At 38.9% G+C, this 22,094-nt stretch overlaps 2 protein-coding genes across 16 annotated transcripts in view; both read right to left on the minus strand.

Moving 5' to 3' along the window:
• LOC111335593 (galanin receptor type 1) overlaps window positions 1-14,959 on the minus strand; it is a 15,831-nt gene extending 872 nt beyond the window's left edge. The window contains exons 1-4 of one of the 14 annotated variants that reach the window (XM_088731341.1): window positions 14,827-14,916; window positions 13,293-13,397; window positions 12,175-12,243; window positions 1-1,094 (exon numbers count right to left, since the gene is read on the minus strand). The exon at window positions 1-1,094 is cut by the window's left edge and continues 872 nt beyond it. In XM_088731341.1, coding sequence (XP_088587467.1) covers window positions 1-1,094; window positions 12,175-12,243; window positions 13,293-13,392 — 1,263 coding nt within the window. In that variant the 5' untranslated portion in view covers window positions 13,393-13,397; window positions 14,827-14,916. The other 13 variants (XM_088731345.1, XM_088731344.1, XM_088731347.1 and 10 more) reach the window with 13 other exon arrangements.
• The window catches only part of LOC111335569 (metabotropic glutamate receptor 4), a 15,326-nt gene continuing 5,501 nt past the window's right edge, over window positions 12,270-22,094 (minus strand). The window contains exons 4-5 of one of the 2 annotated variants that reach the window (XM_022941504.2): window positions 14,827-21,600; window positions 12,270-13,397 (exon numbers count right to left, since the gene is read on the minus strand). In XM_022941504.2, coding sequence (XP_022797239.2) covers window positions 20,726-21,600 — 875 coding nt within the window. In that variant the 3' untranslated portion in view covers window positions 12,270-13,397; window positions 14,827-20,725. Of the gene's footprint in view, window positions 14,005-14,826; window positions 21,601-22,094 lie in introns of both variants that reach the window. The other variant, XM_088731330.1, reaches the window with a different exon arrangement.

A 22,094-nucleotide genomic window follows, 5' to 3' on the forward strand; every position in this document is an offset into this window, starting at 1 on the left:
TCCAAGACCGAGAGGTGTGAATAAATATTCCTTTGCTCTCAATTTCTGGAATATTTTCTTGAATGCATCTTTGAATTCCTTACTGGTAATGTAATAGACCACTGGATTAACAGAAGAATTGATTACAACGAAAAATATGACTTGCCCGAAGATCAGGTCGAAATAAGGATTGCTAATAAACTTTGGTGCAAATAGGATAACAGTGCGTATAACGTTCAAAGGAAGCATTGTCACACAGAAGAAAATAACCAAAGGTGTGAGTATACGTCTAGTTTTGTTGCTTTGATTCAAAGATTGCTTTTCCTGTCTTTTCTTGCTTTGTGAAGACGGTGATAAGATCCCAGCCTTGTCGTCATCGGTAATCGACATCGAGTTTCGGAACACTACACTTTCTCGTACTCGTTTCTTGATCTTTATATAAGTGAATGCGATGACCGCGAGAGGGACAATATACCACAGTACAACAAGAGCTAACGAATATGCCAGATACACTGCATTTTTACCCTTTGCATCAGGCCATATTTGGTAGCAGGTTGGTGGATCGGGACTGTAGGCCATCATGGGATATACAGGAACGCTTGAAACTAAAAATGATGCCAGCCAAACACCAATGATGGCCAGTTTAGTCCTCATTTGAGACCTGCTCTTGATCCTGTAGCGGTTTGCACCACAAATACTTCGATATCTCTCAATGGCTATGGTTGTGATCGACCAGATGGACGCTCCAAAGAAGATCTCCAGCGTAGGAAATAGATACAAACAAAAGAACTTTCCCAACACCCAACCAACTGCGAAGATGTGATGGATCACATTTATTGGAAAGAGCAGCGTCAAAACTCCCAAGTCTGCAATGGCCAAGCTCAATAGGTAATTATTCATTGGTGTCTTCATCTTGGGGAGTCCAAGGATTATAGTGCACACCAAGAGGTTGCCAATAATTCCCAGAAGTACCACGGTTGACCACAGAGTGACTTGGAGCACTTTGGCTGTTTGGGATTGATGAAAGTTCTCAGAAGAGCCAGATGAATTCGATGTAGAAGAGGAATTAACAACTGTTTTGTTGATAAACAATTCCTCCATGCTTATTCCTTGATCTGCTGGAAAACAAAGAAATCATTGGTTGAGAATATGAAATGTCACTGACTCTGGGGGGGAGGGGAAGGTTAGGGCATTCCCTTTCATGTCACATATTTTCAAACCCTCAACCAAAAGCTCAGTGACCTGGCGTTTTCTCCATGAATGGTAATAATGGAATGAGTGTGAGGTCTGGAACATAATTTCTTACTTAGAGCATTTACAACTACAACAGTGAGCGGCAAACGTCTTGGTATAAACTTGGTAATATAACTTTTAATACAACTTTAAATACGTTTGCTTGAGCATTTCCACTCACTTTCCAAAGATTTTCCGGACATCACTAATTACCACACGAAGGTGCGCATGGAGCAATCTTAGAAATACATCTAACAACTAATTTGATAGATTGCTCGCTTTTTGTAAAAAAAGAAATTTGTTCAGTTTTGCTTTTTCCACTTCAAAACTACACTATTTCTTCGGTGAAAAATCTTGTTAAATGATTTGGTACATACAGAGACTGATATCGGTCTCAAGAACCATACATGTAAAAAAGGTGTCCCTTGCTCTAAACATTCCGATGAAAATTTCATGCTGTAAATATATATGATCATGGCTTGGCAGAGGCAGAAGACTATTCAAACGTACCAAAATTCCTTACAATAAACTATACTTTAACCTCAATTGGCAATATTGTCGTGTCACGCAATGGTCACGCTCTTAAAATATCGTTAACGTCGATATTGTGGTAAAAAAAAAACCGACAGTGGTTTAGCGTGGTCTTTACTATTATTGACAACGATATTCGTCGTCATAATGGTCAAAATTGGTTGCAGACTCACTCGGCTGCACCTCGTGAGTCCAAAGCCTTTTTATAACTGTGGCGACTAATATCGTTGTCTATAAGAACACAGACAACGCTAAACCACTGTCCATTTGTTAAATCGAAGTCGGTCGCCCACAGTTTTTAGTTGACAGCTCAGTCTGAATGAAAGTAATTATTTCATTTTGCATCTGCAGTTTTTAGTGGTGGAAATTCTTATCTTAAATTGTTCTTTCTTTCCTTTTTTCGTATTGATAGTAAGCACTCCTGTCTTGCACTCTGCTGTATCTTAGAAAAATTAATTATGAAATGCTTTCGATTTTTGTCTTAGAGAATGACTACAAAATCTTCACTTTATACGTGGAAGTTGCACAAATCAATGAATATTCTTCGGGGATAACTGAATGAGCTGATATCTGACTGATTTCTTTGAAAACAGAGTAAGAAATCCTACGTGGGAGGAGTTTTTAAACTGGTTGATTTTCATTCTTTTTCGGCTTGTGATTGGTTGATGCAGCCTTGTGGCGGAAAAAATATTTTTAATTCTCTATGACCGCAGTCATCAAAACGTAAATAAGGAGGAATCATCTATAACTGAAGCCATCAGGATAACATGTAGTAATCCAGCAGCGTAAAGGAACGGAAGTTTTTTCCAACATATTAGTATCAGGTACACAGGAAGCGTTAGGCCAATACATATTTTATGAATAAACAATTGAAAATGTACTCTTGTTTGGAAGAAGAAAGAAGGGACACTCTTATTGAAGCAAGGAAAAGCGTTCACTATGTTAAAAGACAACATGTGGGAAAAATGATTTGTGGTCGACCGGTTTAAGGCCTTTTAAAAAAGCATTTCCTACTCTTTGACATGCATTTTTAAAAGTTGATGTCTTTTTCAAAATCACGCAGAGAATTTCAGTTTTCAAAGATGAATTTCCAACGATCCTAACACTAATAAAGATGCAGTTGGATTTGTAGTACAATTTTATCTAATCAAAATCAAAGAGGTCACGAATGGATAATGGCTGAGATAAAAAAAAAAAAAAAAAAAAAAACACAATTATCTCTCGGATTCGTAATGAACAAGATCCAAAAGGACGTCTTTGAAGAGATTATTTTGAAATGAAGAAACGGTCTTTCCTCTCAGAGGGAAGAAAGAATTGATAATTTTGATCTAGAACAAGATAAATCGAGAATCATTTTTAGAAGGCTAATCATTTTTTGCTTCGAGTGGTTACTTAACATTTTTGTACCTAGATTTAAGCAGCAATCATCATAATTTTAGAGAAGCACTGCTTACCTGCTGATGATATCCCCTGAGATACTTCAAGTGTGCAAGCACTCCCGCCGAAAGATCGAATCTCAACCGAGCGTGAAAGTTCGAAGTTATTCGCCGAAGAGAAATGGCCCACTGCTGTACAGATGTGCACTGCAATTAACAGTCGCTCCTATTAATACCCAGAATGCAAAGGGATGATTCCCACACCGCGTGGTCGACGAATCTCGCTAAATGTCTTTAAACACAACATATCGCTTACTTCAGTCAAAAAAACTAATTTAAAAATGTTAACTAAAAGTTGAACTTTAGGGTTGACGCGTGAATGTCAAGGTTTTGTACGTGATCTATTCAGGAAGATTGATTTATTTGAATATCCGCCAATTGGTATGAATATACCTCAAAGGGCTTCCTGTGCACTTTGGTGAATGGCTGAAGGGTCAGGAGATATCATGTCGCTGGTAATATCTTAACAATTCTAGCACGAAATGTCTAATAAACAGCTTCATTGAGATTTGTAGTTGTCATAAAAACCAGGATGTTAATCGTTATTGTTGTTAATGCTCTGTCAGGATTTAAAATCCCTCAAATGTTTTATTTTATGCACAAATAAATCATCTATTTCAAATCAGCACGAAACCGAGTATAATTTATTTTGAGTTCAGATATGGCAGAAACTTTAGTAAGATTAATTTTATTGCGCTTTGCAAGTGGTCTGATAGAACAGCTATGAGAATTGCTCGCTAAAAAAGGCTATTTTGGTTCTGTAACACTTCGCATCACACCAGGAATTTGTTCTTCTAATTATAACACTCAATTTTAAGTGTTTGGAACAGAAGTTCTCCGATGGTGCTGGGTTTACAAAACTACTGATTCCAGCTCCCTCTGAAATTGCAAAAGAAATCGCGGTAAAAGCAATTCACTCTCGGAAAAAGTCACGACAAATGACGTGATCTATTGACTTCCTCTCAAATTTGTTCCATTTAAACAAGGTTTCCTTTGAATAAGTTTTATTTTTAACTATGGACTGCGTCATTGCGGTTGAAAGATAATCCAATAGCTTCCATTCGATTGTTAAAACTACTCAAGGCTTTGAGCTATAAATTATTCGGTCCTTTAGCCTTTTCTTGTGGCTTTTGAAAGTCTAGCCACATGATATGCTTTGCCTAAGGCATAAAATCTGTGCTTTTTCTTAGGAGAACAATTTTCAACGCGTGGACATGGTGTCGCGTATTCGGCAACAATCGACTGCATGATGTGAAACAAAGCCACTATCCCAGTCTGGAAGACGACCTGTAGTTTTCATTTGAGATTGTGACGCACAGTAGGGTTCTACTGAGAACAAATTTCACGCTAACTTGGTTCCAATAGTCTATACTTAAATTGTCTGCAAACCAGGAGTCCATTCATTGTTTATAACCCAGTTGTGCGTTGTAATAGCATGACCTGCAGTTCAAACTCCATTTGAATGAAAACTTGAATGAGACTGTAGAACGAACTTATTCAAATCAATTTCGCATGGCCAAATTACTGCACAAGAAAGGACCATTCATGAAAACTTACCCTAAGGGGCTACGTAAATAAATGAGAGAATTTGCTGTCCAGCCGTATAGAGCTATCCAAACGTTTTAAACTATGTAGCTTTCATATCAACTGCAATACGCTTATGCGTCGTATAATCGCGAACTGAGGATTAAGAGGAAAAGGCAGTTGAGTTTTGATCAAAACGATGCAAAATTGATTGGAAGAATAAACATATGTTTTAGATCACTCATGCCGTGTTATCATAGATAGGCAGCAATGGAAACAAAATGATAAATGATTGATGCTTTGGGTTGAACAAACCTTCACTCCGATGAATCCCGGCCATTCGTAATTGTCTTTTTGTCTGCCATACATTTCAGTCTTATGTTATTAAATCTAAGAAATTGGTGTTAAATCAGGTAGTCTGCCCCTTTTCACCAGGTATTGGTATTGTAACTAGAAATTTCCTTTAAGTAATGGATGAATTGTGAGCGAATGTTCGTATTTGATAAATTACAAAGTGGTGTTTTCAAAACAAAGAAAAAAACTACAACTGACCACATAAAAAATGCTACCTCAAAACTTTGAGCATTAAAATCACCTGGCATAAGTTCATTGCCGAGTCATCGTCGCCGAATCTATAAAATATTTAAGTGAACATTAAATCTATTTTTGCCTTTTATCGTTGTACGTTCAATTAAGAAAACGAAAACAAAGTGTCCAACCAACATTAAATTGATATATTTTTCCTTTTAGGCCGGATTTCCGCATCCTCTCAAAAATTCCAAAAAAGTTCATAAATATGTCGTGGGTTTGAGGAAAATCATTATTTTTCTTTTAGGATGTCTTCAATTCTCCTTTTTCCAGTCGTCAATTGTGTGTGTGTACCCAATGGCCACACTATTATTCTTCTATAAAATCGTTCGAACGCAGAAAACTCGTTTCGACTGTCACATTTTCATAGTTGCTTTTTAAGAATACCGTTCTATTCTTTAAATTGTTACGTCGCTAAACCATTGCTATAGGACTCCTCCTCAGAACGCCATATGAAATTTGTATTTTAACCTCGTCGCACAAACGATTTTGGTTTTTAGAGATAAAAAGTGCTTGAAATTGCATGTCTCTGCGACGTATCAAAGAAATGACAGCCTGAATTTCTTGATATCTTTTTCAGAACAAACGTTTTAATGCAAGTTTCTCGAATAAATCGGCTTAAACGGCACCGTGGTAAGCCTTGGCAAGATTTCAGATTTGAAGTGTGCTTGTTTGAGTGCAGTTTTAACTTTGTCGATTAACTTCTTAGCCCCCATTTTTTGATAAAGGTCTATTAGATGGCAATAGATTTCATTCTCACCCGGTAAAGTATGACAATGATCACTTGTAAGACGGAGATTTTACGAAAATGTTATGTATAGGTACGTAATTTAAATCATGACAGCAATTGAACTGCAGGACCTTGATCTCATTAGTCTCGCGGTCTCTTTTTCCTAAATCAATTACCTGACTGAAACAGGTAAAACTTTGTGTCACGAAATGATTTAACACAACACGCCAGTTCCGTGTGTAAAATGATCAGCAAGAAGTCATCCGAACCGGATGTTGTTACAATGTGCAGCCGAGCTGGCCGACTCCCTTTTCCCGCCTGAGTCCTTTTAGAATTTCAGTTTCAGAAAACAGTACTGGGTTTTTAAACAGACGATTAAGCTAGCCTATGGTTAGTGTAAAGTTGTAGCTCAATTTCAGCCATAGTTTAGTGGCACGTTCTATAGAGTAGGTTTCGCTTTCTTCAGTTTTTTTTTTACAATAATATTGTTGTAAGGTAAAACCTCAAAGTGAGTTATACTTTAGAAAGTACATAAAAGAGAGATCAAAACTATGTTTATAACTTTAAAGCCTGAATAACTGCTCACGACAGTTTCGTATGACTGAACAAGCCCCAGAACTACATTTGCATCCTGATTTCAACAACACTACTATTTGCTATGAAATAAGCAAATATTGACGCCAACGTCAATTAAAGGGAGGACGCTCTCTCCGAGAGATTGACAGCTGCCGAAAGCATTGTACCGATAGACGCACAGCTATTTAACAAAATCGATGGGGAGCATTTTCTCTTTGTTTAGCGGCATGTAATCTACTTCACAAACTGGAAGAAAACTTAAAAACGTTTAAAGGCTGATAGTTTCTAACGAAACTGTTTGGGGCTGCGTCGGTGGGGGTAACGAAATAATTTGAATATATCAACAAAGTTGAAATAGTAAATTGGCCACCGTACGGTTGGCAATTTACTATTTCAACTTTGTTGATATATTCAAATTATTTAAAAACGTTTAGTTCTTTATCACTCACTTTCGGCTCGTGATTTACAATCATTTCTCGCGTTCTTCCCACGTTCTCCCGACCAACAAATCCTGACTGAGGAGTAATGTTAACAAATTCGAATAATGAAGCTCAACAAGGCTGAGTTTTCGTTAAAAGTCTTCAGAAAAAAGATTACACGACTGCAGGGATTTCAAAGGCGTATTTATAAGATAAAACAAGTTGCATAGGTGGACTGCTAGAAATAGCTACTGATCGTAAATGGCTATCGGCTATTCTCATTATTAATCAGGTTTACAGAGGCCTCTAAACCTTCTTCGTATGGAGTTCGATTCAGTTAAAACCAAACCTCGATTTACTTCACTTGAAATGTTAAGTTTTGTGGAACAACTTAGAAAACCGTGTTGCCTATGGTGGCCCGGCCGACATAAATGCAAAATGGGTAAGTAAAGGAACTGTGCAGTGGAACGAAACGAAGATAGTGAAAGAACGAGTCTATTAAAACTCTTTCCGCTAAAGGCCCAGCTAAAGTTTTGGGAGCTCTGCCATGTGATGTAATTCTTTTGTGATTATTATATTTGACAGCAGTAACTCAATGCTATTTCAAAATCAATCCTGGTGTGTGAACAGCAACAAGAAATTTTGGTCAATATTCAGTGTACGGATTTTAAAATTGAAGTTGAATACAAAGGAAATGAGGGAAAAACGGTCAGCCGTCTAACCACAGGGGCCCCATACAATCTGTTTGTGTAGCCGACTGTTGTTTTATAGTGAGTGTACCAGATTTACCGTTTGCCTCACCTATAGTGATATATTGCTGATTATGTACAAAAGTCATTGATAAATAAATAAAGTATAAATAAATAAGTCTGAGTTCGTCGTTAATGTAATGCATAAAAGAAAGACAAGGGTGGAAGCCTTGTTTTGAAAGGGTTCAAGCGCCTGAGCGATTTTCCCCCCGAAAATTGCATCGCTCTGCTTTCAAACTTCGCAGCATTAAGGTCAAAAGATGCACGATTCTACTCGTACCTTTCAATCGAAAATCCATCCAAACGGACCGGAGCTAGCCCTCGAAGAAAATCAAAATCTCTTTGAGCGTCTGGGATGCGTAGCAAGATTCTGAACTCAGACTTATTCAAAATCGCTCAAAAAAAGATTTTTTGAGACAAAAGGACGACTATACACCACAGGTAAAGTAATTTAACGTTTATTTATCAATGATGTATGTACATAGTCAGCAATATATCACTATAGGTGAGCCAAACGGTAAATCTGGTACATTCACTATAAAACAACAGTCGGCTACACAAACAGGATTGTATGAGGCCCCTGTGGTCTAACTCCAGAATCTATGTGGAATGGAGAGACTGGACACTGCGTATTGAATGCCAGTTATCACTCGTGAAATAATCAATGTGATCAATGCATGACTGTTTTTATTCAGTCTGATTAAATGTTTGAAATTTATCCTTCTGGAAAGAAAGTTGCTAACATCATGCTGTGATAGATCCCATAATGCCTGTTCAGAATGTGGGAGGCGAATTAAGTAGAATATTTCATCATCATATTAACAAAGATTTAGTAATACATAGACAGGTAAAAACGAACGATATAATATCCCGACGTTTCGGTGACTTCATGACGCCATTATCAAGGGTACGAATGAAAATAAAATTAACAAATGCGAGTTCAAGAGTTACAACTAATTTGCATAGGGGAGGTAGCTACACAAATACTTTAAAAAGATAGAATCCGTTTGCACGTTCAAACTCGGTGTTAATTGTTTGATGTAAAGCATGTCGTTGACAAGACAATCGAATTTGTTCATGCACTTCTTGAAAACTTTGAAACAGCTAAGAAGGTCCTCAGGGACAGCACCTGCGTGGTCGTTGTCGTAGTGCTTCCGTACTGAAGATGACGTGCTCTTATGGCTATCCACGCGGGCATATAAATGCCCACGTGTGTAACCAACATAGCTCCCTGTGTCGCACAGGTTACATTTAAATTGGTACACGACGCACTGTTGATTAACCAGCTGTGGTTTGGTTTCGCATTCTTTAAGGTCTTGGCCAATTTTCCGACTGACAAATACGGGCTGGATTGTGGTTTGGAGCTTAATGCTAAGGTCTTTCAACTGTGTCTTAACAATGTTAGCGGAGTCTTGGTCCTTGAAGGGTATGACTACTCGGGTTACATCATTTCTCGCCAATCTTCCCAACGCCTGCAATGGCTGCTGGTCAGCAATTCTCGAGTTAATAAAGGTTTTAATGGCGGAGTTGATAAGGTGGCGAGGGTAGTCCAAACGTGAGAATAAATTCTTCAAGCGTTCACACTCCTCAGAAAAATAAAGCCATGAAGAGGACAAACGGTACGCGTGATCGAGCATAGTTGTTAAGTTTCGTTTGTACCGGTTGTCAACGTAACTCTGGTAGTGGACAAGTAAACCAGTATTAGTAGGCTTGACATGAACTTTCGTCTCAATTTGGGGTGCACGGTTTAGGAGCTGGGTGCCAAGAAACTCTTGAACTCGCATTTGCTAATTTTATTTTCATTCGTACCCTTGATAATGGCGTCATGAAGTCGCCGAAACGTCGGGATATTATATCGTTCGTTTTTACCTGTCTATGTATTTTATCATCGATGGCAAATTGCAGCTCCTAACACTCAAAGAGGCGAATCTTGTTTTTTTTGTTGTTGTTAAGGCCTCTCGCATAAGAAACTATGCATAAGAAACAATGCATCTGTGCGTATAGATGGTTTCACAGGGTGCCCAGACAAGCGACGAGTCTGGTTGTTTATTCAAAATATAAAGGAATATATGGGAGAATATTGAAGAGTCTTATTATCGTAAACTTATATCATGAAATTTCTGAGTTAAAGCTCAAAATAAATGTAAACCTACCTCACTTGCTGTGTATTGTCGTTTCTGTGGCTCTAAATGGCGAATTTGAGCGATTTGGTGGGTTTTGCGTCGACTGTTACTATACGTTATGACGTTATAACATTCCAATATATTTTGAATAAACAACCAGACTCGCTGCTTGTCTGGGCTCCCTGTGATGGTTTGTTGCACACTGGTAGCTGATGATGCGAGATGTAGCTAAAGCTTACTTAAATATTACACACTACATGATGTGGTTGCTGTAATTACAAAACGAGTCCACTAGCAACATTGATTCTATGGGTTTTCCGCGAAAGCCATCAGTAGAGCATTAGTTATGGTCACACGGGGGGGGGGGGGGGTTGAATCGCAACTACCGCATTCCCAATCAGGCTTCGACTGACGATGTCCAACTCTCTAAAACTACGTCTATTGCAACTCATAAGTCAAGCTCTGTAAATTCTTGAACTTTTCTAGACACGAATCAGCAAGCATTTACAATAGAATCTATTAAGCAGAGTTTGGGGTTGCTCGGTGTAATTCAAGAACCGACTCATGTATGTGTTAGACTCTTCAGACAGACTAACTTATACCTACCTGTTTCTTGTGATCTTTGCAGCTTCCTCTTAACTAAACTCGATCCTCAACTCGAAATTTGTTGTGGTTCTATGCAATAAAGATTCGTGCGAGAACAACACTGAGAACATCTCTGACCCACGCACTGAAATGGACAAAGTTTCAATGGCTTTTTTTCTTTTTTTAGGTAATATTTGAGGGTCAGTAATTGACAATGCCGCGTGCTCAGCAGGCGCTTAGTCTGACGTCAGTCCATTACCGCTCATCCAAGCGGCTAACCGCTGATTTCTTTCTTTTGCGGTTGACAGGTATGTAAAATCAATTTCGATTATTTTGACAACTTTATGATTGATTTTCATTGCTCCACAAATTCTAAATTGAGCTGCTGTTTGCCGGATGACAGAGTAACTTTCTATTTTCCCGTATTGGTCGCAAGACAAGGCACCTAACAGTGTAACAGTCTGATATTGCGTTCTTTCAAATGACACATCGTAAGAAGGAATTTTCAACTTGATTTTTTTTCCACCAAATATTTGTCAATTCTTACGCCTTGCGGGTACTTTTTTACCATTTACTGACTAACGATTAACCCCATTTAGACACTCTTCTTACTATGATATCCACTCGGGCTGTCCAGTGACTTTACAAATAACTCCTGTCTTGTTAGATAAAAAAAACGCCCTTTCTTGTCAATATAAAAGAAGTCCGTAACTTGAATGTAACAAAGCCAGGCTTTTAGACCAAGAAATTAGCTGCTGCATGTGATTTAAATTGCTACTTTTTTATATACTTCATATATTTATAAATATCTATTATATATACTTTATATATTATTTATATACTTTTAAATACTTTTATTTCTGGGTCCGCAGTAACTGGCCTCAGCTATTGCGGTGTCCCTGCCCAAATTTTAAAGTTATCAGTTAGTGTCTTGTTACGTTCTTATTACTTATTACTAGGCTTGTATTTCCTCAGTTTTTTTTTTTTTTTTTTTTTTTCGTATTCTTCAGGGCGAAGCTAATAAAATAAATAAATAAAAAATAAATAAATAAAAACTCCTTAAGTTCTCCCCCTCCTCGTTCCTCTCTACGTAAACGACGGCTACTGCCTAAATCTTTGTAATGTCCTATTAAAGTGAAGCGCACTGAGTGAAAACTGAAGCAAACTTCCGGAGCCTTTAATTAGGCTTGGCTGCATTTATTTTTCCTTTCTTCTCGATTAGCAGTTGTGCTCACCTTAATAAGGTTTTTATCACGACTGGATAATGGACATAACGCACTGATTAAAACCTTAGATTTCAAAGAGAGCTCGCGCTCCTTTCTTACCCACCCTCCCCTTCTGAAATTACAAGCTCTCGTTCAGCTTCCTTCCCTTGTTTCACCAATCCTGCATAACACTCATTTTACAAATTTCGTAAGTGATGATTTAGGAAGCCACGAGTATGACCCAAAACGATCGAATAGTTTTTTTTTTTTTTTATCATTTCTGTCTATTCAAAGTTTGAGATGCGAGCATCTTCAACCCTAATTTTATTGCCAATGTGAACACGTGCAACAATCAATGGCTACCTCAAATATGATCATTCGAAAACGGTTATCTGAAGCAGTACGAAGGAAACCTCAGTATTACTCATAAACTTGCTTTTTGGAAGAATTATCAACGATTTTCCCATACAAAACCAGCGCAATCAGGAAATATAACCTGGCTTTTCTCGACGTTTCTGGAATCGTGACCAAACCGTCCATGCAAGCGTGTCTGTCGGCCACCGAACTAGAACAAAGACGAAGGCAGTCACGTTTTAGGAAACTGAGATATTTCAAACGTTATAGGTCGCTTTAAGCTACTTAACCGGTATCTTATTACTAGAACACGAGGATCTGATTAACAGCTTCAACGCCAGTTCCTGCAGCAGCATTCACGCAAGCTTTGATTTTCTGTGAAAGAATATTTTCTTGACACGGTTTCCTCGGTATTCAGAGATGGAAAAATGAGACAAGGATGTCGCGGCGAGCCCTATTTTCAAACAGCCCTTTCAGTTTTGTAAGACAGAAAACTAATTAAGATCAACGAGACCTTGATTTGTTTTTCCATTCGAAAGACAACATCTGCTACCATAAATGACATGAAAGGACACTTTGAATTGTAAAGTGGCTAAAATTTAAATGAATGTAAATTCTACCAACCCTCGGGCAAGTCAGTTTTCTTTGACAATTATCCTTCACACGCCGCTTCTTTTGCCAATTTATTTTTTTTTGGAAACTGTCGTCGTCTAGGAAAACAGGCGAGACCCCTTGCTCCGAGCTTTAGCCTACTTTATCAGTTCCAACGGCTCTCATAGTTATGCCAATCTGCCGGGCGGATCTAAGCCTGCTTTCAGACCAGAGTAGGCGTGGCCTAACATTAGTTTCCTTTTTCATGGTCACAGGGAAATTAAATTGATTTTAGCTCCACATTGTCTGTTCCCGTTACAGCACTAGTCAGGGCTAAGGTAATAACCAAATGTTTTCTCTCACGACTCCACATTCTCCCTAGATCTTTCGGCTTAAAATTTCGGGTGAAAAGTAGAGGTTTGCATGTAGGTTTTTTAATTAGGACTCATGAATTTCACATTTGCTGTCATTTAAGAGCCACTGTTTCGATTAAAAACAATTTAATTACTTAAGATATTGAGTTATGCAAATAATTATTACTGGCGAAAGGGTAGAGGAAATATACAGCCAAAAAAATTAAAAAAAAACGTTTCACGATAATTTAAGGAGTTACAAGGAAATGCATATTCAAATACTTGGTTTCTGCAAGGGTGGGACAATATCACTCACTTAGCGTTAAGGTCTGAAACGTTAATGAGACTCTCCCCAAACCAAAGCCACTATTTCCCGAGGCATCAGACAAAAGGTCGTCCAAAGCACGACACAACATCTTTTCTGCATAGGAAATGACAGACATACACCTCGTAAAGGATATCTATGAATAAAAGTGACTTATCTTACAGTTTATATTTTAAAGGTATCTGTTTCAAGCGTGTCCTGAATCAATCTGCTTAAAGAGTCTGTATTTGTTGCATTGATATCTGAATAAAAATGAGCATGTATCTTTAAATCTCTCGCAGTTCAGTAGATTGATTGGATTTGTAGACAGGAGCCGCACAAGCATCACGCAACCAGCACGTTCTTAGACTAAATCATGATCAATAACAATCATTTAAATGCATCCCAGGAGATTCCTTCTTGTGTTTCCTTTCCACGCCAGTGTTATGTCTTTCACTTAAAGATATTACTTCGCTTGCGAAACGCACTATTCTGAATGTACTTCGCAAGGAAGGTTCAATTTTTTTCCCTACCCTGGCTGTTCCAAGGTTGGGTGACGCGGATAGCTCAGTACGTTTTGTTGACATTTATCCGCTGGATAGCGTTATCCATCTTTTGGACAACTGCGCCCTGGATTTTACCGTTCACGTGAACTTCTCGATATAGGGTTGCTTTTGTCAATTCGCAGCTAGATCACCTCTAATGAAAAGTCATCACGACGACCCTAGGTTTGTAACATAGCGGAAGCAACTAAAAAAACACTGATAGGATGAAATTGGGTAAAAAGCTGTGAATTGTTTTGAAAAGTTCGTATGACAGTGTATAGATTAGCAGTTCAATATATCTCACTTTCGCATCGTATTTAACCTGACCCTTTCTTTAAATCTGAGATCGACGTGGTCTATGAAGTGCAGCAGATTTGAAGGAACTGAATTTCTGTTAGAGCTTTACATTTGCATTGACGTGCGAAATTTCGGAACGAATGAGGACACTGACAGTGTACCGATGAAGTGAGGTGTAACATGTCAAGGTTGGGCCAGAGTCATGCAACAAAAACAAAATTAAAATCATGAAATTTTGATTTGAAGGATGTGAATAGAAATGTGAACCGTTTGATTCAATGTATTTAGAAATGAAAAATATTGGGACTTTAGTCTGTCTTGATTCAGACGAAGGGGTTGTCCTAAATGCTCGCGCAGAGACTTAATATGCTTGATGCAGTCCAGTAGCCAGTTAAATCACTAGTGTTTTGTGAATCTAACGATCTAAAGTTGCATTTTGGGACAACGTCAGCGTTTTCACTAGCGATACTGAGTCACGAAGAAAAATTAACCATCGATGAAAATGGACCAAGGGCAGGTTTGGATAAATTTGCAATCTGATCAAACTCGGTGGCGTTTGTCGTGACGAAGGGTGAACGCCTACGGATAACTTAAAACTTCCGACAAAAGTACATACATAGCTTAATAATTTCTATCATAAGCTAACGAGAAATGAATAACATTTCATCTTTAGGAAAGAGAGTAAATCTGTAGGCAAAATGTACCTTAAATAGCTCTCGGTGCTCTTCTTCTCTTCTGCTCAAACGGAACTGGTGAAATCGCTGCTTTCACCGCAGCACTTGAGGCCCTCAAACCAAATGACGCACGTTATATGATCTAACCTTTTAACCCCTTAAGTGGCTAACAGTTCATGCATTTCTCCTTGGAGCATGACTGGTGAATCAAACATTATGGCTGTGAGAATTAAAAGAAATGATCGCCTCTCAAAGAAGCTCTTGACTGTTAGATAAATTCTTTTTGTCAGTACCCTGATGAGAAATGCATCCTAGAGAACAGAAATGTATGGAGAATATGCTCACTGACCTGGGGTGTAAAGAGTTCATTGTATGAATTTTAGCTGATTTTGATAAACATATGGTGGCTATTGAATGTAATCAAGCTGCGTTTAGCATTCCAGGTGTGGTTATTTGGTTATCATGATTGCCTTGTTTTTCCAATAAAGGTTACAGAAACGTTTATTGTTCTGTTGTGTTTTCAACTCCACTGATTCGCCAGAGGGCCTGCTTTTGCCAACAAACACTTGAAGGAAAATAAAAGATTTATCCGTTGTTGCTCAACAGAAAAAATTTGCTCGGAGAAATCTCAGTTGTTTATGTCTGTACAGTACTGAATTAGATGAAGCAACTCGAGGGGTGAAGGTCAAACTCGCGAAAGCTTGTCGCTTTTATCTACTTTGATTTATGAATAAGCCAGCCTTTACGGCCGCTTGTTTTGTCTTAAGCTCTCTGGAACATTCGATAATCGCTAGCTAAATAAAGGCAAAGACGTGCATACAGAAAATGACCGGCTACGCTATTTTTAACGCTCTGTAGCTAAATCAGCTCCATGGAGTGTATTGAATCTCGCTTCATAGATAATCAAAATCAGTATTAATCTATTGGACTAAAAGCATCCTGTCACAAAGGCTGCAATGTGACTGGTTACGCCACTTGATGCCTACACCGTGATGGATAAGGTGCCTGACAAGCTGCCGTCGTAGACTTCTGAGCCTCTCTTATTGTTCAGTTTCGAATGAATAGTTAGTAGACTTAACAGACTTGTTTTCTATATGTGTTATTTGGTTCGGATCCGCCGTCATCAACTATATGTTATAAATAGGAATCTTAAGCTTTTCATCTGATTGTTTTATACTTTAAGGTTAATCGGTCTACCGTCTGACTAAGAAGCTCGGAATGACGTGGACATTTGCCCATCCATTATTATCCATAGTATTTCAAGGTTTGTTGGAGAGGACCTGATTGCCTTTCAACTTCTGTATGTGGGCTAGATCAGTGAGATCCTTATTCAGTCTTAATTTTTGCATTCATCTTTCTTTCCGTTGATTTCTCCATGCCTTGCAAGTAAGTCGGAAATGGGAAAGCACGCGCGCAAAATTCTGAAAGTTCATTGCAGTTTGGGGTGAAAAGGTACAAAGTTGCTTACTTACAATAAGCGGCAAAGATTATTTCCAGCTAGAGTCACGCGACGGCAAATTAAATAGCCCGCGTTGCTGGCGGTAATTATTAAGTTCAATGAACAAAAGCCGACTGGGCCGCGAAGACTAGAAGCAGAGAAATCCAAGTGGGGATTCGGTTCGCTCTCAAAGAACTCCTTCGAAGGCGCCAGCTTTGCGTGTCACAGCCCAAAGGGTCACAGGGCACTGTGAAAAGTGTAATTTGTACCCCTGATGAGCGATTGCCACTTAACATAGTTTCATTTAGTACTTTCACTTGTGGGAAACACAAAACATTATGTTAGTTAAGCCTAACAATATGCCTGGCCCCATTTGGGTGATAGCTGCAAACAAGAGCCATAATTGGGTCCCAATTATGGCTCTTGCTGCGAAACAACACCAAAATGTTAAACACCTTGAAACATTCAGCCTAAAGTTTTAACGACCTGTACTTATTTTTTTTACTTTCTTGTATCATGCTGATTGATGCTGACGGCATTGAGGTTAGTTTGTCTCCCCGAACGAAGTATCTTTTACTTCAAAGTTCCATTCTATTCTAGGACCATGTACTATATAAGAAATTGAAAAGAACTGTTGAGACCGTCTTTCCCGTTACATATCTTTTTTTAATGTGTCTTTATTTAAATTGACAATTCCCTCGTGCATTCATTTATCTTTTTTCCGATTTGGCCCAATGAGGTAGATTCTTATATTCTTATAAATACCGAAATCACTAAAGATTTCGGGCCAGAAAGAAGGTTTCCGCGCTGCTTTCGTGAGGATAAGTTGTGCTAAGGTTTGGAGACGAAAAAGATCTTCCGTTACACTAAACTCGAGTAGTTTACCTGTAACGACTGAAAAAGAAAACGCCTTCTTCATGGAACAAACAAATCCGATTAAGCACTTAGTGCAATTATGAAATCAGCTGGCGCTCTAACGAGCAGGGAGTCGTCTGATTCACGTTCCTAGCTGCTCCACCCTTTCCCTCCCAAGATCTCATTAGTAATTCTTCTTACTGTCTGCCATACAATTCTTGTGATGTTAGTTCAGAGAATTTGCAATTGAATCAGCTAATTCCCTTTTTGATATTTGTCTTTATTCTCGTCACTTGTCTGCGTGATATTGTATCGATATTGCTAGGAGAAATTCTGTCTTGGTCACTCATGGGAATTAAAGGGTTAAAGGTCAAATGATTAACAATTATTCCACTAGCGCGCGTTGGATATGAGATGATAGATAGCCAACGAGGCGCGTAGCGCCGAGTTGGCTATAATCATCTCATATTCAACAAGCGCGAGTGGAATAATTGTTTTATTAAAAACGCCCCAAGAAATTATTATTTTGTTAGAAAAAACCGGATTTTTTACCTTTTGATTTTAAGCTGACGCGTACGCTTACCATATTTGTAGATTATGGTATATTGGCTCATATATCATAATGGCTAGGCCAATAAAAAGTCTTGAATTCCATTATCCAATGATCCAGTTTTTAATAATTAACAATTATTCCACGAGCGAGCGTTGGATATAAGCTGATAGATTGCCAACGAGGCGCTTAGCGCCGAGTTGGCTATAATCATCTCATGTCCAACAAGCGCGAGTGGAATAATTGTTTTATTAAAAAAACGCCCCCAAGATATTAGACAAATCTTCTCGACTTTATTTTGTAAGAAGAAACTGGATGTTACAATGCACAGATATTAGATTATGGTATATTGGCTCATACACTATAATGGCTGAGCCAATAAAAAGTCTTGAATTGCATTATCCCATGATCCAGTTATTAATAATGTACATTATGAGCTTCTCAGATGTACAGATTTTGTTATTGCTACCAATGGCTTATATGTTGGAATGCCTTACATGGCACGTCCACCAATATCGTCGATCGACACTTCTTTTAATTAAGTTTTAAAAAAAATGTCAGTAGCAAAATTGAATGGTACAATGAACTCTGGAAAACTGAGGATGTTGAACGATTACATTTTGTTATTTATCGCAAAATCTTTCATTCATTCGTCCATCAATAATTTGTTCGCATTGTGTGGAAAAAGATCGGAGATTTAGCAGTTGAACTTCTAGGATATCATATCTGAATGTTATTTTGCGCCTTATAAATGGTAAGTTGTTATATTATTATTATTATTATTATTATTATTATCATTATTATTATAGGAGGCGTTATTCTGAAGTAAATAAGAACCTGAGCTTTGATCATGCCTCTCTTTCATGTTACTTAAGGATCTTTCTTATGATTTATTCCAATTTATCAAGGTCTAAATCGTTCATTGACAAAATCAGTTTCAGGTTGTATGGTTGGCCTCTACGATTTTTTAGTAACTTTTTTATCAGAATCTTTGTCAAAGATTTGTTCAATACTTAACGGAGGAATGCCGGGAATCCTTAGATACCTGCATCTCTTCATGTCTTCGTAAAAAGTCATATCTTCATGCAATTTCTCGCCGGGCATCGGAAATATATTCGGTAGTGACTTCGACCTGAAAGCGACAGGCTTCAGTGGAACCAATAAGTCTCCGGAAGGTAGTGAATCGTCTTCGATTGAGCTCGTGCTGTTCTCACTTCGGTTAGATTCCTTGCTTGCTTTTTGTAGACTTTCGTTGAATCTCTTAACTTTTTCATGGAGGGATTCTGCGCTCTCTTCGACATGAATAGAAGGAACAATTCCGGCTGAGAAACGTCGTCCCGCGGAAGCTTGTCGGAGCGCAATTTCTTCGTCGTTCAGACGGCTTCGAGCAATTGTCGATCTCCTATGAAGAAGTCTTGGACTAACAGCTCCTGGACGTCCGCAAACGGGGGAGGGAGGAGGCTTTAGGTCTACGCTAAGCCTGATGTCTTGTGATGATTTGGATCTACGTAAACAAACGCCTTCAGAAATGATTATCATTTGGCTATGAGGTCTCAACGCAGTTTCTGAGGCTATGAGATCGCTTCTCCGTCGTTGTAATACAGGGCTTCGTGTCGGAGATGTGTTAGGAGAAGATGGAGGCGTCAGTGATATTCTGCCATTTGCCTTGAGACTTGGTAAGCTCAGTTTGTTTTTTTCTGCCTCCCAACGCACCATTTCTCTCTGTTTTTGCAAATCTAGAGCCGCAAGCTTCGAGTTCAGCAGATTGTCTTCCTTTTCGTTCGCGATAATATTGTTAACAAGACGATCTTTTCTACTTCCAATTTTCTTCGCCATTGACTTGTTCAGAACAATTCAGCTAACAACAAAACCTCTTCACCTCGAATAATTGTTCTGGTGCAAATGGAATGCCATTAGATTTACGCCGTTTACCCGTCAACCGATGGAGACGAATTCGTGATTTTAAATAAACAACAGAAACTAAATATTTGTCCGTACAATTGTTATCCAGTAAAGACTGCCAAAAATTGTCAGCTAAAGTGCGACTAAGCTTGCTCTTCGAATTACAATCAAGGATTTCAATTTGTTGGACTTAATTGTAAGAGGATTTAAAAACTCCATGCGTTTCCAAAATCTTATAATTTATTTTACCACAAGCATACCTCTATTGGGTTAAAGAGTTATCCATGAATATGAGCGCGGAGTGCGTAACCGTGAAATAAAAGTATCCGCAGAAAGTTTCTAGGATAAAACAATCAATGGCGGAACAAATGAGGCGGAGATCGATCTAAAGGGAAGTTGGAACTCTGGTCAGATCGCCGTTCACTTAATATACCTCTTCGCTGTTAATTTCCCTTTAACCATTACATTATTCGACAAGAGTTTAAAGAAACAAGTCAACGACTGAGTTTCGGGTTGAATTAATTCGAGTAAATTACACGACGCACCCTAGAAGATTGACTGACCGATTGACTGACTGACAGTGACTGATAGACTGACTGATCAACTGACAGGTGAACTGACTGAGTACTGACTGACTGACTTACTAAATGTCTGACTGATGGACTGACTTAACTGACTTACAGAACGACTGACAGACTGACAGACCAACTGACAGGTGAACTGACTGAGTACTGACTGACTGACTTACTAAATGTCTGACTGATGGACTGACTTAACTGACTTACAGAACGACTGACAGACTGACTGACTGACTGACTGACTGACGGATGACTGACCTACAGACTGACTGACTGACTGACGGAACGACCGACCGACCGACCGACCGACCGACCGACCCACCGACCGACCGACCCACCGACCGACCGACCCACCGACCGACCGACCGACCGACCGACCGACCGACCGACTGACCGATCTATCGACCGATTGACTTTCTGGAAAAGAAAAAATTGGCTAAATGAACGAGTGGACCGGCCAATGGTAGACTGATCCGCTAATGTATCTTAAACAAACGAAAGACGAAAACTTGGATAGACGGGTGAATAATAGAGAGTTTCGGTATCAATGACAATCTACCAGGTTTACTTATCTAGTGAGCTCTCATCTTTAAGGAAGAAACAAGCTCAGATAGTCGACTCCCTGCGTCGATAATCAAACTCCTCTGGAAGACTGTCATGAAAAGTTGGAGAATCCGGCATCAAATCAGAATCAATTTCGTCCTCGAATCGTACAGTGCGCACGCTCAAACTTGAGTCACGTGATTCAACTTCAGGACGCTCACTGCATCCATCTGAGCTCCAGGATTTGTGGAGATTACCGTTTGTAAGAGCCGATGATATCTTTCTGTTTGTACTTTCTACGTTGTTTTCGTGGTTATTTGAGTTGTTTCTCGTTTCCATCTGACTGCCACTGAGATTTGACGGAGAACTTAGCAATGACGTGTTTGACCTGGTGCTGATTTTCCTATCGGGTTGGCCTTCGTCCTCGTCGGCATCAATTGTTCCCAGGCTGACTGTCGATCTGGAGTCCACGTTCTTCTGAGGACGAAACACGATCACGTAGACTTTTGGTAGAAACATACACGTGATCGTAACGGTATCTGCCACGATTAAGAAAGCGCTTACAAGAATGTCTTTGTAATAAGTCTTAGTGCCGTAATAAGAGAGGAAAAACATCAACATATCTGTGGAGATGGTCATCATGTTAAAAGCTATAAAGCGTGCTTCGTTATAATTCCCGGGCACTTTTCTTGTAAGAAAGGCTTGATACGTGCAAATCAAAACCAGACCACAATTGAAACCCCACCAAAGAGCAATGTTGTAATTATCAAAGGATGCAAATTTGCATTGAATGAAAGCTTCGTTTTTCATGTCAGTATAAACGACTTCTGTGAAGTGATCATTGGTGAATACCAGGATGACGCAGATGACTATTTCTATGAGAACAAAGCCAAGTATGAAGGCTACCATCCATCTGTCGCTCAAACATGGTGGGGTACCTGTAAATGGTAAATGAACTATTGGCAATCTCAAAAAGGTGAGTATGAATTTATATATTATCATATTATGTACCTTAATGCTTTGTTTCAAGATGAGGAGGAGGGAGGATTAGCGGCCTCCGGCTGATTTGACAACTTCCCGGGCTCGAGTACACATTAGATAGAAATTTATCACCGCGTTTAAGTGAAACGTGAATGGCAGGGGCGACCACGTAACCTTGTTCTTTCCGCCCTTTTTTCAATTCACGCCTGCCGGTTGCGCTTTGCTGTTATTATGTGAAAAAACCTGTTTTCCGTTTGCCGTGTACGCAAGATTTTCTTCACTTTTTCTCTCACAAAGTATAAGTTAATTGCTGGAAATATGGAACCAAAACTATTCTTTGTGATTCAAACAAGAGCGCCTTCAAATCCGCCGTGATGTGAGCACACACGAAGCTAAAACAGCAAGGTTCATACTATTTTACGCGAACCATGAAAGGGCGAGCTGACGTTTG

The sequence above is a fragment of the Stylophora pistillata genome, chromosome 8 (assembly GCF_964205215.1).
Source record: "Stylophora pistillata chromosome 8, jaStyPist1.2, whole genome shotgun sequence".
In the NCBI taxonomy this organism is placed as follows: domain Eukaryota; kingdom Metazoa; phylum Cnidaria; class Anthozoa; order Scleractinia; family Pocilloporidae; genus Stylophora; species Stylophora pistillata.